The sequence below is a fragment of the Equus quagga genome, chromosome 5, assembly GCF_021613505.1.
Source record: "Equus quagga isolate Etosha38 chromosome 5, UCLA_HA_Equagga_1.0, whole genome shotgun sequence".
Classification (NCBI taxonomy): domain Eukaryota; kingdom Metazoa; phylum Chordata; class Mammalia; order Perissodactyla; family Equidae; genus Equus; species Equus quagga.
Window position 1 is genome coordinate 24295121 of NC_060271.1, and position 18763 is coordinate 24313883.

Below are 18763 nucleotides of genomic sequence, written 5' to 3' on the forward strand. Positions count from 1 at the left end.
GTTATATTTAATTCGGTTCTTGATAGTCGAAGACCACAGAAAATAACTGTCATCTGAGCAACTTTTCTAGAAGCCAGAGACTGCTGTTTGATGGATGTTATATACTAAATAAAACCCATCAGCATGGGGTTATGTAGAAAAGCAATTTATTCCATTATAAGCACTTACACAGTTAGTCATGAAGAGTAACAGGCCTGCTGGTGAAACAGGTCACCCAAAATAGAGATGGTATCAAACTAGTGGTCAAGGACTAACTCCTAAAAAAAAAAAAGCAACTCTTATCCAGGATTAATTTAATTTTAAAAACAAATACAAGCTATTGATTCACTCTTCTCAACTTAACTGGACAGTCTACCTGTGGTACAACTGTCAGGTAAAAACATACATCTTTACAACTTGGTGGTCCCAAGTTTTTTTTTTAAAAAAACCATTTCACAGAAAGGAAAGAAATAATATGAAAACAGCTCAAGAAATACACTAACAAGCAAAAATATATGGGGAAAGAGGAACACGTAGTTTTGACTTAATTGGAGAAACTGAGAGGTCTACATAGGAAAATGTGCATCCTGGAAAGTCAGGTGTGAAGATTTTAGAGTAGGAATTTGTATGACTTGAATCTCCCCTATTTCCTGAATAAAAACAACACCTTGCAGTATTTATATTTCATGGCTCAGACACCTACCTCACTTGGCAATATTCCTTACTCACCCTAGCCTTTACTTAAATGAGTCTGAAAAACTTGGGGATATAGCATTAAGAAGAAAAATAACCACACACAGTGTTCCCCTTTCTGGGGCTACTTTAAACGTTTGTTACTAGAAAATTCCTGAAGAAAATTTAAATATAAGTCTGTGGCTTTGTTGAATCAATTCCCCCAGTTAATATTTAGAAAACACCCTCTGTTTGGGCTAATAGCATTGTTGAGGGTACCTATCAGAGAGGGGTAGCCAAACAAAGTCTGTGTCTCAAAACCAGTGTTATATCAATCTCAGGGTTGAGAGGAAAAAAAGGGGAGTCTAAAATCACAAGAAGTGCAGACATATCTAGGACCCTTGTCCTTCTGGATCCACGCTTCCTTCAGGGTCTTCATCATTATAAATATTCTCTGCCTGCCCAAAAACAAGAAAAAGAGAAAAGAGTATTTAGTAAACATAAAGGCTACTTCTGGAAGTGAAGGTTTCAAACAGATGAGGCCAGAGAGGCAGACTGTGGGCCATACAGTCTCTGCTGCAACTATTCAGCTCTGCAGTTGTCGGATGAAAGCAGCCACAGACAATCTGCAAATGAATGGGTATGGCTGTGCTCCAATAAAAGCGGGCAGCTGGCCCACAGGCCAAGCTCCCTGGGGGAGGACATTCCCACAGAACTAAGTATGGTTACTGTTTGTCTTGATAATCAACCTTCTTGAGTTCTTTAACAAGACATTATTCATAATAGTCAAAAAGTAAAAACACAAATATCCATCAACTGATGAATGGATAAATAAAATGATACATCCATATAATACTATATTGTTTGGCAATAAAAAAACGTAGTTACATATTGTATGATTTCATTTATATTAAATGTGCAGAATAGGCAAACCCATAGAGAAAGTAGATTGGTGGCTGCCTACTGCTGGGTGGACTGGAGGAAAATGGGGAGTGGTGGCTAATGGGTATGCAGTTTCTTTTTGGGGTAACTGTGTTGATAGGTGCACAATTCTGTGAGTATATTAAAAATCACTGAATTGTGCATTTAAAAAGAGAGAGAATCCCCTCAAAATTGCATGTTCCAAATCTCAATTTATTATATTTTTTTTGAGGAAGATTAGCCTTGAGCTAACATCTGCTGCCAATCCTCCTCTTTTTGCTGAGGAAGACTGGCCCTGAGCTAACATCCATGCCCATCTTCCTCTACTTTATATGTGGGATGCCTACCACCCAGCATGGCTTGCCAAGTGGTGCCATGTCCGTACCTGGGATCTGAACCAGCGAACCCCGGGCTGCCGAGGTGGAACGTGTGCACTTAACTGCTGCACTGCTGGGCCGGCCCCTATAATAATTTTTAAAGGAAAATTCCTCTTGCATTAAAATAAACTCTACTCCTATCACTTGATGAAATACCTGTCTCCCAAGGCATAATCTTCAACACAGAAATCACTTTTATTTGGGCAAAATTTACTGTTCTTAGCATCTACGATGCACAAATCGCTAGGCTGGTGCTGCAGAGGACAGGATAGTCTTGTCTTCAAAGAGTCTGTGATCTGACTGCAGGGATAATGGATGTATACAAATGTGTGGTATTTTCTGACAATAGATGTATGTTTCTCCCTGCCACCAACTGGGTGCCTAACAATTCAGTTCTGACACTAACTACCCAGAGGCAGCATCAGACCTCATAGGTCTAAGGGCTGTGACTAAGGGTTCAGTCTCATAAGACTGTCCTCACTTTTAGAGATCAGTGTCAAACCCTGAGTGCCCAAGATACCTGCACACTTCTGTCCAACTTGGCTATCAATTTGAGGGTTTCCACAAGCCCCGCTCAGGTTTGATAATTTGCTGGGATGACTCACAGAACTCAGGAAACTGCTTTACTTACTATTACTGGTTTATTATAAAGACTACAACTCAGGAACAGCCAAATGGAAGAGATGTATAAGGCAAGGTGGGGAGGGAGCACAGAGCTTCCATACCCTCTCTGTGTAGCACTGATACATGATGGAGGCTCATCAAATCAAGAGCTTTTTCAAGAGTTTTTTTTTTTTTTTAAAGATTGGCACCTGAGGGGATGGCACCGTGGCTGAATGGCTAAGTTTGCGCACTCTGGTTTGGCAGCCCAGGGTTTTCGCTGGTTCGGACTCTAGGTGTGGATATGGCACCGCTCATCAGGCCACACTGAGGCAGCGTCCCACATGCCACAACTAGAAGGACCCACAACTGAAATATATAACTATGTACTGGGAAGATTTGGGGAGAAAAAGCTGGGGCAGGGGGGAGAAGACTGGCACTTGAGCTAACAAGCGTTGCCCATCTTCCTTTTCTTCCCCCCTTCTTCTTCTCCCCAAAGGCCCCCAGTACACAGTTGTATATTCTCGTTGTGAGCGCCTCTGGTTGTGCTATGTGGGACGCCGCCTCAGCATGGTCTGATGAGCGGTGCCACGTCCACGCCCAGGATCCGAACCAGCGAAACCCTGGGCAGCTGGAGTGTGCGAACTTAATTACTCAGCCACGGGGCTGGCCCCTCCAAGAGTTTTTGTAGAGCTCAATCCCACCCCAAACCTATGCCTGTGGTGAGTGGGACTGAAAATCCCAACTCTCTAATCAAGCGTTTGGTCTTTCTGGAGACTAGTCCCACCCTGAGCCTGTACAGAGGTCCCTTAAGTCACCTCCCTCAGCCTAAAACTCTGGTGTGACCACAAGGGGCTCCTTATAAATAGCAATAGAGACTCCTATTGAAAATCCCAATGGTTTTAGGAACTCTGGCAGGAATCCGGACAAAGACCAAATATTTACTTTTTCTTATACCATAATAATTCTTAAAAAATTGAGTAAAATAACCACCTGGCCTGGAGGTAATGGCCTTGAAAGTGGTATAGTTCAACCTCCTACAACATTCCCATGGCCAACTACTAAAATACCTTTAACTGACAGGCTATCCAAGGCAGCCTATTTCACTTTTCTGTCAGAATTCTTAACTTTTTATATTAATTTTGTATGGGTATATCACAAGGAGAAAAGGGTGAGGTGGATTTTCTGTTTACATATGTAACACACCCTTATTATAAAAAATTACAATACAGAAAGGTATAAAGAAGAAGTCAAGAACCCCTTAATGTACCAACCACATTTTGGCAAACAGCCTTCTAGATAGACATAATTAAACACAAGATTAGATACACATAATTTTAATATGAAGGATTCAATCACGCTGTTCTGCAATGTTTTCTCCCTACTTAATAAAACTAAGTGTACTTCTTTTTATCCAAATTTTCCAAAGTATGGATGTAGTATGTAATCTGTTAAGCCCGCTGGCGCAGCGGTTAAGTGCACACGTTCCACGTCGGCGGCCCGCAGTTCCCCAGTTCGGATCCCAGGTGCAGACATGGCACCACTTGGCAAGCCATGCTGTGGCAGGCGTCCCACATATAAAGTAGAGGAAGATGGGCACAGATGTTAGCTCAGGGCCAGTCTTCCTCAGCAAAAAGAGGAGGATTGGCAGCAATTAGCTCAGAGCTAATTTTCCTCAAAAAAAAAAAAAAAAACCACCCACAAATATGCTCATTTTACCTTTAATAGTGCCATTCTGTAAGAAAGTTCTGATTATTAAAACGTTTTCCTTCATGTTGAGCCAAACTTTCCCCTGGAGCTTATTCCTGGCTCTAGATCTACCCTGAGACACCACAAGTTTCTTTTGAATTCTTTTTCATTTATCAGGCTACCAGCATTCAAAAGTTATGCAATTATTTTTTTAAAATTGTGTTAAAATACACACAACATAAAACTGACCACCTGAACCACTTTTAAGTGTACAGTTCAGTGGCATTGAGTCCACTGACCTTGTGTGCAACTATCACCACCATCCATCTCTACACAGTGACAGTTTCTTATATTGCTCTATATTAGACATTATTTTTATTAAATTCCAAAAGCTATGAAAATTCAAAAAAGGGCAATCACCTCCAATTGGAGTACTAAAAAGGCAGGGAATGTTTCTAAAGTCTAGTAAAGTTTCATGGAGAAATGGTAGTATTCAATACTGTGACATTGTGGCAGGAATTGTACCAGGCATGTTCACAAGTCATTTCAAGGGAATGACCATTCCTAAAGATTCAACTGCCAGCAAAGAGGGAAAAACAGGAGGCAAGGGAACAGTGAGGAGGCTATTTCAACAGTCCAGCAAGTGGTAATGAGAACCTGACCAGAAAATGAGAGAGTAGAGCAGAAAAAGAAAGTTGGGTATGTACGTTTGTATTTGTAAGATGAGTACAGACTGGAGAAATGAGATAGACAACACAAAATCTGATACTCAAACTAGACCTAGAGGCGAGTAGACAATGGAGGAGAAATCTTGAGTTTTCAAATCTAGCGAGCTGGGAAAACACTGGAGCAATATAGAAAACAGGAAAGGCAGGAGGAAAGGGGAGTAAAGAGACGGGGAAAAGAAGAAAAGTTTGATTTTGTTGAGTTTGAGATACCAGGGGGACAACCAGATAAAAAGCAGGCAGTTGAAAATGATAACGTGCAGACAAGTACTAAAGGCACACTTGGGAATAAACAGAACAGGGATGCCAATTGCATTCATGAAGTATATAAATATGAAATGATACTACATCTCATTTATCTAATCTCCCCCAAATTGACTAAACACTTACCATTTGCCACACCTGCATGATATTGTCTTCTGATACAGAACAAATCACCCAAGGTTCATTGGGATTCCAGGAGAAATCAGATATCTTGGCAGTGTGACCACCATGAATAAACTGAAAGAGAGGAAAACAAAGATATGAAAAGCAGACAGAGGACAATAAGTTACAGGCTATTTCAATACTGCTCAGCGTTTGTAACTTACCAACAACTCTGGTGGCCCATCTTCTGCATCTTCTGGGGACTGTTCCTCTCCAATTTTACTAGCACAAGAAGATTTTTAAAAGTTAAAACAGAGTTATGCTGAGTAACTAATTTTGGAAAGTAAAAATAAACAAAATAACTCCACAAAGAGTAACTAATACAAGACTTACCTTAAATCCCAGACATTCAGCCTGCGATCAGTACCACTGGAAGCCAAAATCGTCTCATTGTGAGGTGACCACTGAACCTACACATAAGAATGAAGGAAACAGAAAGCCATAAATTAGAAAACTGAGGAGAAAAAATACCTAAAATTGTATGTAATTTAAAAAATTTGTAAATAAATGGGAAGAAAAAGTATTTCAGACGTAATTAAAACTGACAGCTAAGTAAGATAATTCCCTGTATGGAAATAACCCCCGACTAGACCTGGGCTATCAGCTCTTGCTCTAGTGCATCTTGTATCTTTGGGATCTCATCTTATCTGTTCTTACTGTCTAATTCTGGCCTCTGGGCAAATGTTATCCAATTCTGACCTAAGAAGTGAAGTACAGAACACAAACACACACAAATTATTTTCCCAAGTACTTATTATGAATTCAGTATCACACGTAAGACTGATTAAAAATGACTCCTGCCAACAATGATTTTATAAAAGTTACCTCTACACATGCAACAGTCACATACTGTTACACTGTTTGGTAAGAAAGTCCTAGCTTCACAGTACAGATAAGCGAGCATTAGCGACCAGTATTTAGGGAAGAATCTGGATACCCTCCAGGCAAGAACACCATTACAAGAAAGGACAAAGATAGAGTGAAAACAAAATGTTTGTTGGAGTAGGGTGAAGAGTAGAAAATGAGGTTAAAAAACTAAATGCATATGAGTATGGCTCAAGAGCCCAGTTCAAATGCCACATTCATACACAAAAATTTTGACTACCCTTAGGTTCTTAACACTTGACAAAACAATTTTTTATTATACTGTTTCTAAATGGGCCTTTCCTTGCTATAAAATTTTAGGCACTTCGATAGCAAAGACTATAATGTATTCCTCATAGTGCCCTAACAATGAGCTTTGAACACAGTATAACAATTACTTCCTGAATTGAGTCTGAGGGCTTTGTATGTTAAGAAAGGAACTTAAACTGATCAAGCAGAAAACATGGAGCCAGTACTTGAGGCATGAACTGTGAAATCAACAGACATGGCAAGTTATAAAGGATGAAGGAAGAGACAAGTGGCAGGAACAAGGCTGATAAAATAATCAGGCACTGGTTTTCTTAATACCTTAAGAATGTAAGCAGCCAATGACCATTTTGAGAAAGTAAAGAAATAACGCAGAAAAAGTAATCCCAATTCCTAGAGAGATTAGCATACGCATACAGAAGATTTCCATTATTTATAGTAATAAGATAAAGCACAAATGTGCCCACTCACACATCCAGGCTTTCCTTTAAAAAAAAAAAAACAAAACAGCAGCATTAATTTCTTACCTGGAATATTTCATCCTTATGTGATTCAAAGGAATGCAACTTCAGTTTCAGATTTCTCAGATCCCACAAGGCAACAGTCTATGTACAAAAAGGAAAGCAAGAGCAATCAATTTTTTTAATCAGAAGAAAACACCCATAACTAAAAGATCTCTGCATTCAAAAGAAGCCAGAGAAATTCACTGTTTTCTCTTAAAATAAATCAAACAGACCTTGTCAGCTGATCCTGTGGCAAGAATAAACTCACTATAAGGATTGAAAGAAAGGCAGTTCACTTCAGCTGTGTGAGCATCAACTGAGTGGCTTGGTTTGGAAGTATTGTTTGAACGAGTATCCCAGCTTCAGGAAAAAAAGAAAAAGAGGAAAAAAGCTTGAAAGGAGCAACTAAATATAAATCAGATAATATATGGAGAAAAAAATTAAAAAATGGATTCTACTCACATCATAAGTTTCTGATCATCAGCAACTGACCCAAACAGAGACTCATGGAGCAGATGCCAGGAAACATCTTCTACTACTGCTGTATGCCCTGTAAAGATGGTCTTCGCATCCACAACTTTTCCTTCCTTTGGAACGGCACTGATGTCCCATAGGCAGATGGTCTTAAATGTAAAATTAACTATTATATAAAAGGAAGATTCTCACTCCCCCACACACCCTAGAAAAGAAACCAACTGATAACCAGGCCAGTTTTGCTTCAAAGTGGGAAGGATACGCACGTGGTCATCTGAAGCACTAAGTAAGTGCCCACTGAGGTTTGGGTTCCAAGAAAGCCCATAGCCTTCCTTCTGATGTCCTCGGAGACGCAAGTCTGGATTGCACTCTCCAGAAGGGTCTGCAAAGTACCAGACACATCAAGACTATCCAGTTCACTGCCTCTTTGAGACTACTAAGCATAAAGGAATTTTGATCAGGAAGTCTAAAGCTCTGAATATCTAGCAATACAGACCCATTATGACCAAATATGTAATGGTTAAGCTGCACCATCATTCTGTTCTATGTAAAGAAGCATTTTTCCCCACTTAAGGAAGAATGAAGGAAGAATGTCCACACATATCAATATAGATCATAAAATGTTAAATTATACAAAAAACTAACAAGCAGCTAAACTCGGACTGAGTGGAACAATGTATTCCCATAGTGACTCATTATTTGTATTTGAATTGAAGAGGGCAGGTACCTGGTTTAGAAGGATGTTTCGTATAGTCAAAAACAAGAACGTCACTGGACGGAGTCTTTGTTGCAATGATGCAAGGGTTCTGGGGCATATAACGTGCCCTGTTTACTTCTCCTTCATGGTTGATCTTGATTTCTATTTCAATTTTTCCACTAACGGAGCCAAAACCTCCAAATTCTGTAAATAAGATAAATTGCAAATGAGGACAAAGCAAGAGCTACTCTCTCTATATGTCACTCAAACGTATGACCCAGGCAAGGCTTTTTATCGGTGAACTGGTATAATACTACAAGTAATCTAGACATTTGTTAGCACTATAAAGTGCTTTCATACCCCTTATTTCATTTGATTCTTACCACAACCCTACATAGGAGGGAAGACGGTTATCTCCTCCAAAAACTTTACACTGGAAACCAAAGCTCAGAGTACCTACATTAATTTGTTCATGGTGACACAACTACAGCAGAACCTAAACTGAATCCCTATCTTTCTGACTCCCAGGGAGTTCACTTTCAGCTATACCTACAATGACTCTAGGTAGTTACATAGCTAATAAGAAGTATTATATCACTACCTAAAAGTAAGGAACATGACCAACTCCACTTCAAAAGTAGGTTCTCAATAGGCAGTTTTCAAACCTCATTTAAAGTAACAAAAAAGTGTGCTGAATAAATTAAACCTAAGTTACTATCTTAATGAATATTAAGTACACAGCGTGCTAGGTACTAACCAGTCCCTCTTCCACCATTTATTTGAAGCTCTAGTTTGGAATGACCTCTCCAAAATACCACCACACCCATTCTTCTCCCTACACCATTTCTCTTAGTCAGGTGAGGAAAAACAGAGCTACAACAGCTAGTTCCATTTTCCTGACCTCTCACTTACACTTGCCAACCACAGGCCTTGGTTGAAATAAACCAGGTAGGCAAGGACTAGACAAAAACATTTTCTTATTCACATTTGACTACTGTATGCACTCAGAGGGTTCTCCCAAGTACCATTATAAAATGTATAATATAATTTGTGATTATGTCCATCTTGGCAGAGCAATGTATAAACAAAGGTAGTTAATAATTAGTCCAACACTATAGAAGGTAGCATGATAAGGTACCTAAGTAAGAGCCTTGACCTAACTGACTCTGCCACTTATTGTCTTGGTGATTTGGGGAAGGCGTTCCATTTCTCTGAGCCTCAAATACCTTATCCATAAAGCAAAGTTGTGAGAGTAACTTGTAAACGAAAATGCTGTCAAAGGCATTGTTATACAAGGGTTACACTTCGAAGGACAAAAATCTTTTCTAAAAGCAAGGATGTAGATGGGTAATATGGCTGGCATATTAGATAACTTTCAACTTCAAAATAACTTTTATAAGTTGAAAAGCAAATGTTTTAAACAGGCTAAAAACCTAAAAATAAAAAGTTCAAAATAGTCTCTAAAGGAGGAAAAAACCCCCAAACAACCCACATTAAAGGAATTTCTTCCAGAACTCTAGACCATGAGCATCTACAATGTAAAAAAAGAAGGCACAATATGATACGTGATCTCAAGGAACTTTTGGTCCAAGCACAGGGAGAGAAGCACACAACTATAGATGACTTATGACAAAAAAACCTAACTGCCAGAAATGAGACACCAATAACAAGGGAAGCGCAGCAGCCGGCATGGAGCCCACAGACAGGGGGTAATCATTACATAATGTGGGTTATTTCGGTATTGAGTATCTACTAAAGCATACACTCCTTAACTGCAGATAAAGTACAGTAATAAGAAGTCAGCTTACAGAATTCACAACTGAGTTTTTATGAAGATGAGTATTTATTTATGGAAAAAATAATTAAAGGTTCAGAAGCTGACATTCAAAAGGCCAAATCTGAAGTAGGAAAGATTGAGGTATCAATGTACCATAAGGTGAATGACTACCAAGGTCCAACCATATTTCTATTTTGCTTGCTTCTCTCCATTTAAACACTATTTAAAAACTGAGGTATAACAAAACAGTAAAAGTATCCAGCTTGATGAATTTTTACATATGTATACACCAGGGGAAATCACCACCCAGATCAAAATATAGAACATTTCCAGCCCCCCAGAAGGCACCATCATGTCCCTCCCAACCAGCATTCCCTCCATAAACTAAGTAACCAGCATTCCAATTTCTACCGAGCCACCGTTTGAGCTCATACACATTTTGGAACTAAGAATAAGTTCTAACATCTTGAGCCAGACATTCAATTATTTCATCACGATTTAATAATTTATAATTCAGACAAAAGACTAAAGATAGCTTTTTTAAAAAAACATAAAACCATTCCCCCATGTAAGTTGCTAAAAATAAACTTGTTGCTATTTGAAGATCTTGGTAACAGAGTCTGAAGTAAAATTTTACATCTAATCTATTTTCAGTGCTTGAAATATAACTACAGCTAGACTGAATCTAATCTAAACATACAAACCCTTTAAAATGTCAAAACAGGTCTAAGCCAGTGTTTAGTTCTCTTACTTTGAAAGTTCAATGATCTTTTGAAGCTGTCTGCCACCAATTACCTCAAACCAAGTAGAAGGTCAAGTAGATGGTAATCAATCAATGGCTCAATCTGAGAATTCAGGACATTTTATCTGAGAGCAAGGAAAGACTAGGAAGCCATCTACCTAACCACCACCCCAGAAAGTGAGAGACATCAGGATATATCTACTTCCATCACTGTTGAGATTATATGGAGAGCACCCCCGTGCCCCTTTTATTTATTTACTTTTGAGGAAGATTAGCCCTGAGCTAACATCTGCTGCCAATCCTCCTCTTTTTGCTGAGGAAGACTGGTCCTGAGCTAACATCTGTGCCCATCTTCCTCTCCTTTATACGTGGGATGCCTGCCATAGTATGGCGTGCCAAGCCCACACCCGGGATCTGAACTGGCGAACCCCAGGCTGCCGAAGAGGAATGTGCTCACTTAACCACTGTGCCACTGGGCTGGCCCCCCTACCCCTTTTAAGCACCAAACCTACCCAGTAATCTGAAGAATATTTGGGAGGGGGAGGTAAAAGGAAGAGGAAGAAATGGGAGATACACTGTGTAAACCTAGGGAAAGTTACAAAACACCTCTGAGTATCAATTTCCTTGTGAAGATTAAACAGGATGACATATAGTTGTACAATATATCATACATATTACTGGTATTTTTAATTATTCCTCTATTATTAAGCATTAGCAAGAGGGATAAAGGTATTATCAGAACATAAAAGCAAACTGGTTTGATGCCACTCAAACAACTTGGTCACCAGAAAAAGTTTTAAATATATATTTAAAAGATACCATTTCAAAAACCAGTGGAGAAAACGGATTAGTCAGCAAATGGTATTAAAAAAAAAAAAACTGCTAACCACTTAGAAAAAAGCTTGGATTCCTATTCCATACCTAACACCATAACAAATACCAGAAAATTAAAGCTTTAATGGTCAAAACAAAAATATGAGAAAACAACAGCTAAATATTTTTAAATCTTGAAATGATAAAGGCCTTTCAAAGAATGACACAAAATCTCAAGGACATCAGAGGACACTTGGACAATTAAAAATTTACAGCTTCTAAATAAGATTTAAGATTATAAGATAAACTGGGAAAAAAATCATCTGCAACCTATTTGTTGGGGATAACTTATACAGAAAGAGATAACCCAAAACAAAAAATGAGCAAAACACATAAATAGGCAGCTAAATGGAGAGGCAGACAAAAGACATACATATATATATATATATTTTTTTTTTTTGAGGAAGATTAGCCCTGAGCTAACTGCTGCCAATCCTCCTCTTTTTGCTGAGGAAGACTGGCCCTGAGCTAACATCCGCGCCCATCTTCCTCTACTTTATATGTGGGATGCCTACCACAGCATGGCGTGGCAAGTGGTGCCATGTCCGCATCTGGGATCCGAACCAGCGAACCCTGGGCCACTGAAGCAGAACATGCGCATTTAACCGCTGTGCCACTGGGCTGGCCCGACAAATATTTTAACGTAAGTTCAACACCACAAATAACTTAAAAAGCAAAGTAAAATAAGATTGTAGTATCAAGTCCAATGTTGGCGAGGGCACGGAGAAACAGACACACAGATCTGCTGCTGGTGGGATTGTGAATCTTTTTTGAAGGGCAACTTAGCAGTGTCAATTGTACTTGAAAATGTTCTTGCCCTCTGATCAGCCCATTTAGGAAATTATTATACAGCAAAACTATGAAAGATGTATGTACACGAACTGTTTTGTAGCCAAAAGATTGGAAACCACCTAAATGTCAATAAATAAGGAATGGTTAATTGCAGCACAGTAAATAGCCATCAAAAGGAGGCAGATCTCTAAATGCTTACACAGAAAGATATATAAGATACGTCTGGCTGAAAAAGCATATTCCATGCTTTGTCTTCAGTACCAAAAAAAATGTGTGGCATACAATACTTAACATATTTACTGAATGAGTGATTCAGTAAATGGGATAAATCATTCAGAAAACTATTTATCAATTTAATAGTGACCTATAGGGAATGGGTTTATGGGGAGGGGTCATGTTGTTTTATATTTGCTTTGATTTTTTAAAGTAATTTATTACATTACCAATCAGAGTATTTGCTTTGTGCCTAAATAACCAAAAACCTTATTTAAAGACAATTTATCTTCACTTAAAAGGAAACTGAGGCTCAGAGGCTAAATAATTTACCCCAAACCAGACAGCTCGTGAGCGGCACAACAGGGTCTCAAGCCCAGCTCTTCTGACACTTAAGCTCCGCGTTCTTTTTCCTCCATCACTGATGCCTACTCAGAGAATAACTTTCCGGTAACCATATCCTATAGTTACACACTTGGGTCAGCGACACAAAATCATGTTTGCTGACCTTTATCCTAAGACCTTATTTTGCATTCTGCATCATCCTAAGCTAAAAATGGAATGATCAAAAGATTGCCCATTACAATCTTGGCAAATAACTGGAGCCCACAAGAACTTAGATAAAGGAATGGATTCCGCTAATCAGGAGAAATCTAAGATAAACATTAAACAACCATTTTCTGGAGCACAAATCTCAATAATGAAGGCTCATCTTCCACCTCTTGTTAAGAACTTGAGTTTAAGGACAACAACAAATGAAATTCACTCATTTCTACCTCTTCTGAAAGGGATAAAGTATTTCATGAACAGTCAAACCCTTAGGTTACCTCGTAAAAATAGGACATAATTAAACAGTTCATTTAATTTTTTTTTATATACAGCAAGTGTCATGGTTAAGTCATTTCTACCACTTGAAACCTGGAAAGAGTAATTTAAGCCAGTGCTTCTCAATCTTTTTCTCATTATTGCCCCTCTAAGAAACCTTGTAAGACATTTTTTCTGACCCTCCCCCAGACGAAATTTTAATCCCACAGAGAGCCTATGTATGCTGTGTGTATCTGTGCTTTAGACACTCAAAGAGTAAGACTGTAGTCACACACACCCCGCTCCCCCTAAGGACCACTTTTCACTTCCTTAGGGGGAGCATGTCCCATCTTGAGAATGCCTGCAAGCACAGCAATAATACATGGTGGATCTTTGCTTCTTTCAAGTTTAGAAACTCCCCGCCACCAAATTTAGTAAAGAAAGGTTTATAGAAAAGGTACAGAACCAAGCATGTGTTAAGTATGTCTTCTGACATCTAATACCTATAATTCAAATTCAGGCTTTCCAAACTTTAAAATCTTGTTTCTAACTCGAGAGACTATTTTATTAACCTACACAACGTTTTTACGATAATTCAAAGATATCAAAGACATAACCCATACATCATTCTTTCTTTCACCTTTAAGATTCCTACCTCCTTTCTCACTGTCGTAGTGTGAAGCATCAAACTGAGCATCATCATTAGGGAGCTGCACACTGGCTATCACAAGGTGGTTTTGTTCATCCGACGTGTGTGTCCCCAAGACAAGTCGATGAATGCTGAAATCTTTCCCTTCTGGCCTGTAACAGAGATATACGGTCACCATTCAAATTAGCAACACTAAGAAAGACTACAAAGTCAGTGATATAAATGTATGCAAAAGGCACTATTACAACCAGGTTTTGAGGAGAAAGTCACTAAGAGTCACATTTTCTGCTTTTTGCTGAGGAAGATTCACCCTAACACCTGTTGCCAATCGTTTTTTTTTTTTTTTTTTTTTTTTCCATGAGCCACCACCACAGCATGGCTGGTAACAGACGAGTGGTGCAGGTCTGTGCCTGGGATCTGAAGCTGGGCCGTTGAAGTGGAGCATGCCAAACTTAATCGTTAGGCCACAGGGGCTGGTCCCACATTTTCTACTTTTAATTAATCTTCCACAGAGCACAGTATAAGGAGAACTATATAGCACTTAATTTTCTAAGTATTTCTTGACTATGCAAAAAATTTATGTTTTAGGGAAAAAGTCTAATGTAATAAAATGTGGATTACTCACTCTTTTACAATGAATTGGAATGAAAGAAACAATTGTTAGGTATACTAATACTTTAGGTTACTTCATTAGGTTTACTTCACTAAAAAGGAAAGGAAAGGAAATAACACAGGTAAACTAACTGTTCAAACATTTACTCAGCGCTTAATCAATGGACACATTACTCCAAATTCTAGAGAAGTGCAAGATTAAGATGTGATTCCTGTCATCAAAAAACCAGGGGCAACTTGGCAGTCACATAGAAAAATAACTAAAATACAAGTCAACATATCATTTGAAGACCCTAATAATGCTATGAAGCATTATTCCAGTTTAAAGATGAAGGTACTTGAGGTTTAGGAAAATTAAGCAACTTGCCTAAGATCACACAACTACTAGGTAATAGAACGAGGACTGAAGACCAAATCTGACATTGCATATGGGAAAACACAGCAGGAGAAAAGGCTAGAAAACAGATTAAAATGAGACTCTAGCATACTGAATCCCAGCTTAAGGTATTCTGGACTCTATACTGTAGACAACAAAGGACCATGGAAAATTTCTAAGGGACATAGCATCACTTGAGTTATCTCAGATGGATTAATCTATCAGTGTAAAGCAGCGATTCTTAACGTGTGGTATCAGGAGCAATAGCGTCAGCATCACCTGGGAAGTTTTACTAGAAATGCATATTCTCAGACCTATTCCAGATCCACCGAATCAGAAACTCAAGGGTGGGCACCTGAGGAGCTTGACAATCTGTTTCACAATCTCTCTAGCTGATTGTGATGCTACACAAGTAGAATTCATTGGGGCTTATAAATGGACTGTCAAGTGACGAAAGGAAAAAACCTAGGAAATGTCAAACCAAAGTCAGCTATGATAGGGAGAAAGCTGGGGTGGGACCTCCATGAAAAGAAAGAATATACTCAGTTTGGAACATGTCATGTTGGGGAAGCCAGGAAGATACTCCAAAGACACCCAGTAGGCACGTGAAAGTAGGACAGAGCTCAGACGTTGGATCTAGAGACACTAATAGGAATTCCTTTTGGGAGAGGTTTAACAGCCATCTACAGCCTACATAGAAAAAGGAAAGGAGAAAAGTGGGCTGTCAACAGAAAATCGGACACGGCTGCGCTTAGAAGCTTAATGAACCAAAGGAAGCGAGGGAGGGAAGCTGAGTATCATAGACATACAATTGTGTTTAGTTTTTAAAAAAGATATGAAAAAACACACAAATAAACAAAAAACTAAACACTTGGCATTAGGGATGCTTGTTTATAAGTAATCCTCATCTCAAAAAAGTTAACACTGTTACATGAGAATACCAAAAAAGGAAAGAAAAAATGCAGGGTATCTGACTAACGTCAAACCTCGCAGAAAGGTTTATTTACCCAGATCTGCTAAAGGAGAAAGCTACGAAGATGACAGCGCAGATTCCAGCCTTGGGGGCTTCAGTCTAATCCACTGCTTTCCAATCACTACATAATCTGGGCCAATAGCTGGGATCCACTGGTCCAATATACATAATTTAGCACGTGACTACAGTAAATCTGGAATCACCATTCAACCATTGCTCATCAAGGACTCTGCCACAGGTTCCTAAAGTGTTTGAACCCTCACTGAACTCCCGACAGAAATGACTCCCTCCACTTATCCTGAACTCAAGTAATTCTGACGATCAGTTGAAGACGGGAACTCTTGGTCGTGATAAAGAAGCTTCCAACCTTACGTCTAGGTATTTATTGCGGTTGTTTAACGCCCTTAGGACAGATTTCTTCTTCTTTCTTAAATGCCACTATGCAAGGAGCAGCCTCATTCTTGAAGTAATAAAATTTATATGAAATTTCTATTACTGGGGCCAGCCCAGCAGCGCAGCGGTTAAGTGCGCACGTTCCGCTTTGGCGGCCCAGGGTTCGCTAATTCAGATCCCGGGTGCTGACATGGCACTGCTTGGCATGCCATGCCGAGGTAGACGTCCCACATATAAAGTAGAGGAAGATGGGCACGGATGTTAGCTCAGGGCCAGTCTTCCTCAGCAAAGAGAGGAGGATTGGCAGCAGTTAGCTCAGGGCTAATTTTCCTCGCCAAAAAAAATAAATAAACAAATAAATAAAATCTGTTACTTGTTGAGCTGAAGAATAGCCTAATAACCATATTTTGCAAATACCTTGACTTCTAAAGATCTGAGTTTTGAAGGAATTTAGTTATTTAGTACACAATTTTTAAATGTTAATCTGAATTGAACAGTGAAGCAATTTTATAATTAAAAAATCCATTATTCCGACAGGCACACTGGTTTTGCTAAAACTTCTATTATCCAAACTCACCTTCATCTGTGCATGGTCAGTTCCTCCTGGAAGCCGTTCCTGATATCCCAAGTCGAGGTAATTTTTGTTTCCTCTGATTATTTTATCTGCGCCACTCTTAGACTAATTATTTTTATTGTTATACGCACGAAGTCACGGCAGGGAAGCTGTCTTATGTAAATTTATACATCTAAATTGATACATGGCACCTAGCACACCCTCAATACAACGCAAGGTAAATTAGATAATATTTTCTATTAGAAATAAGCTACCTGTGTGTAAGAAATACACGTGACTGACCTGTCACTAGGTAAATCCCCTTAATCGTAAACCATCCCTCCTTTCAGGTGTGAGTCTAAGCATCTCTCTAAAACTGCTCTGAGCACATCTAACTACAATCACTAGTCTACATCTGCCTTTCCAACTAGACGTGTGTTCCCTGAAGGCGGGTACCACATCTACAGTCATCTGTGTGTTACCCAGCTACTACCAACGAGATTCGCACGTTTTGTCAAAAGAACTGGATTCACCCTTACACTTCGTGAAAGCTGACACGGTTTCCATTATTATCCGACAGACTACAGTTATAATACGGTTACTCAATTCAGCATCAGAAAAAGCAAACGAGCTTTCTCTTATCAGGTTAATTACAAAATAATTTCACATTTCGCCTAGAAGAGAACGTCACCAATAGGTTGTTTTGATCGCGTGCCTTCGACGGGTGACTGGCGAGAGGAAAACAGGGAAAATCAAGGAGAAATCGACACTGAGGACACCACAAAGTAACGTTCCAGGGATTCCTGTTACCTGGTCACATCTGGAAGCCACTGCGCAGTCAGGCTGGGCCACTCCAGGGCGTGGGTCATCACCAAATCGTAAAGAAAAGGGGTGTTCTTTTTCCATATTTTGTACTCTTCGTTGATCACACGTTCTTCCACTGCGTCATCAAAGGCTGCTAAAAAGTTAAAAACAAATGAAGTTAGCGAACACGAATGGAAACCGAGGGAACCCATCCAAAGCTGCCAGCACGGGTCCCGATTCTGAAATGGCAGCATCTGTCTCAAGCCCCTCGAGGCGGAGGCAACGCCGCGCTCCCCACCTTCGCGGGCCCGGAACTCCGCTCCGGGCATCCGGGCCAGACGCTCCGTTAGCCCTTCGGGCGACGGCCCGGGACTCGGGAGCCCGCTCCCTGCGCGCCAAGTGTGCGGACCCGGCGAGGAGGCCCGAGCACCGGCCCTTGGGGGAGGCAGCGGGGCGGGCAGCCCCGGGAGACGCGGGGGCACCGACAGGGGAGCGCGGGCAGGAACCAAACCCCGCCGGGGCCCCGCCGCCAGCTTCACGCCGCGGCGACGGGCCTCCGCTCCCGAGGAGCTGGCGCGCTGTTAGCCCGGCCCGCGGGGCGGCGACTCCTCACGCCGTCGATGGTGGGGACCGCACTCAGCCCTGTCGGGCCTGCCATCACTGTTAGGCCGTGTCGAGGCCGCGGCGCAAGCCCGGCACCCCCCGCCGTCCTGGGGCGGCCCTGGCACCCTCACCTTCCTTGTCGGCCATGGCGGGCAGGCGAGCCGGAGCGATCCCGGGGTCGAGCGTTGCGGGAGGGGCGGGGAGGCTGTGGGGGCTCGCTCTGCGCGCGCGGCCTCTATTGTTTCCTGCCGCTCCTGCGTGAAGGCCGACTCGCGCACCTTCGCGCCAACACCGGCCAATCGGAGCGCACCGAACAGCGAAGTGGGCGGGGAAGCCGTGATCGCAGCCTATCCCGACGCGCGGAGTCGCTTTCCGCGGGGCCGAGGCGCGCGCTCCGCCCCTGCC

At 40.7% G+C, this 18763-nt stretch overlaps 1 protein-coding gene across 1 annotated transcript; it reads right to left on the minus strand.

The window, feature by feature from the left end:
* Positions 1–267: 267 nt before the first annotated feature.
* RBBP4 (RB binding protein 4, chromatin remodeling factor) lies at positions 268–18647 on the minus strand. Its single transcript, XM_046660516.1, has 12 exons — positions 18490–18647; positions 17762–17909; positions 14051–14196; positions 8225–8398; positions 7764–7879; positions 7486–7646; positions 7257–7383; positions 7048–7125; positions 5723–5799; positions 5554–5611; positions 5354–5464; positions 268–1109 (listed from the first exon to the last, which is right to left on the minus strand). The coding sequence occupies exons 1-12, from the start codon at positions 18503–18505 to the stop codon at positions 1044–1046; spliced, it is 1278 nt and encodes a 425-aa protein (XP_046516472.1). The 5' UTR covers positions 18506–18647; the 3' UTR covers positions 268–1043.
* Positions 18648–18763: the final 116 nt, after the last annotated feature.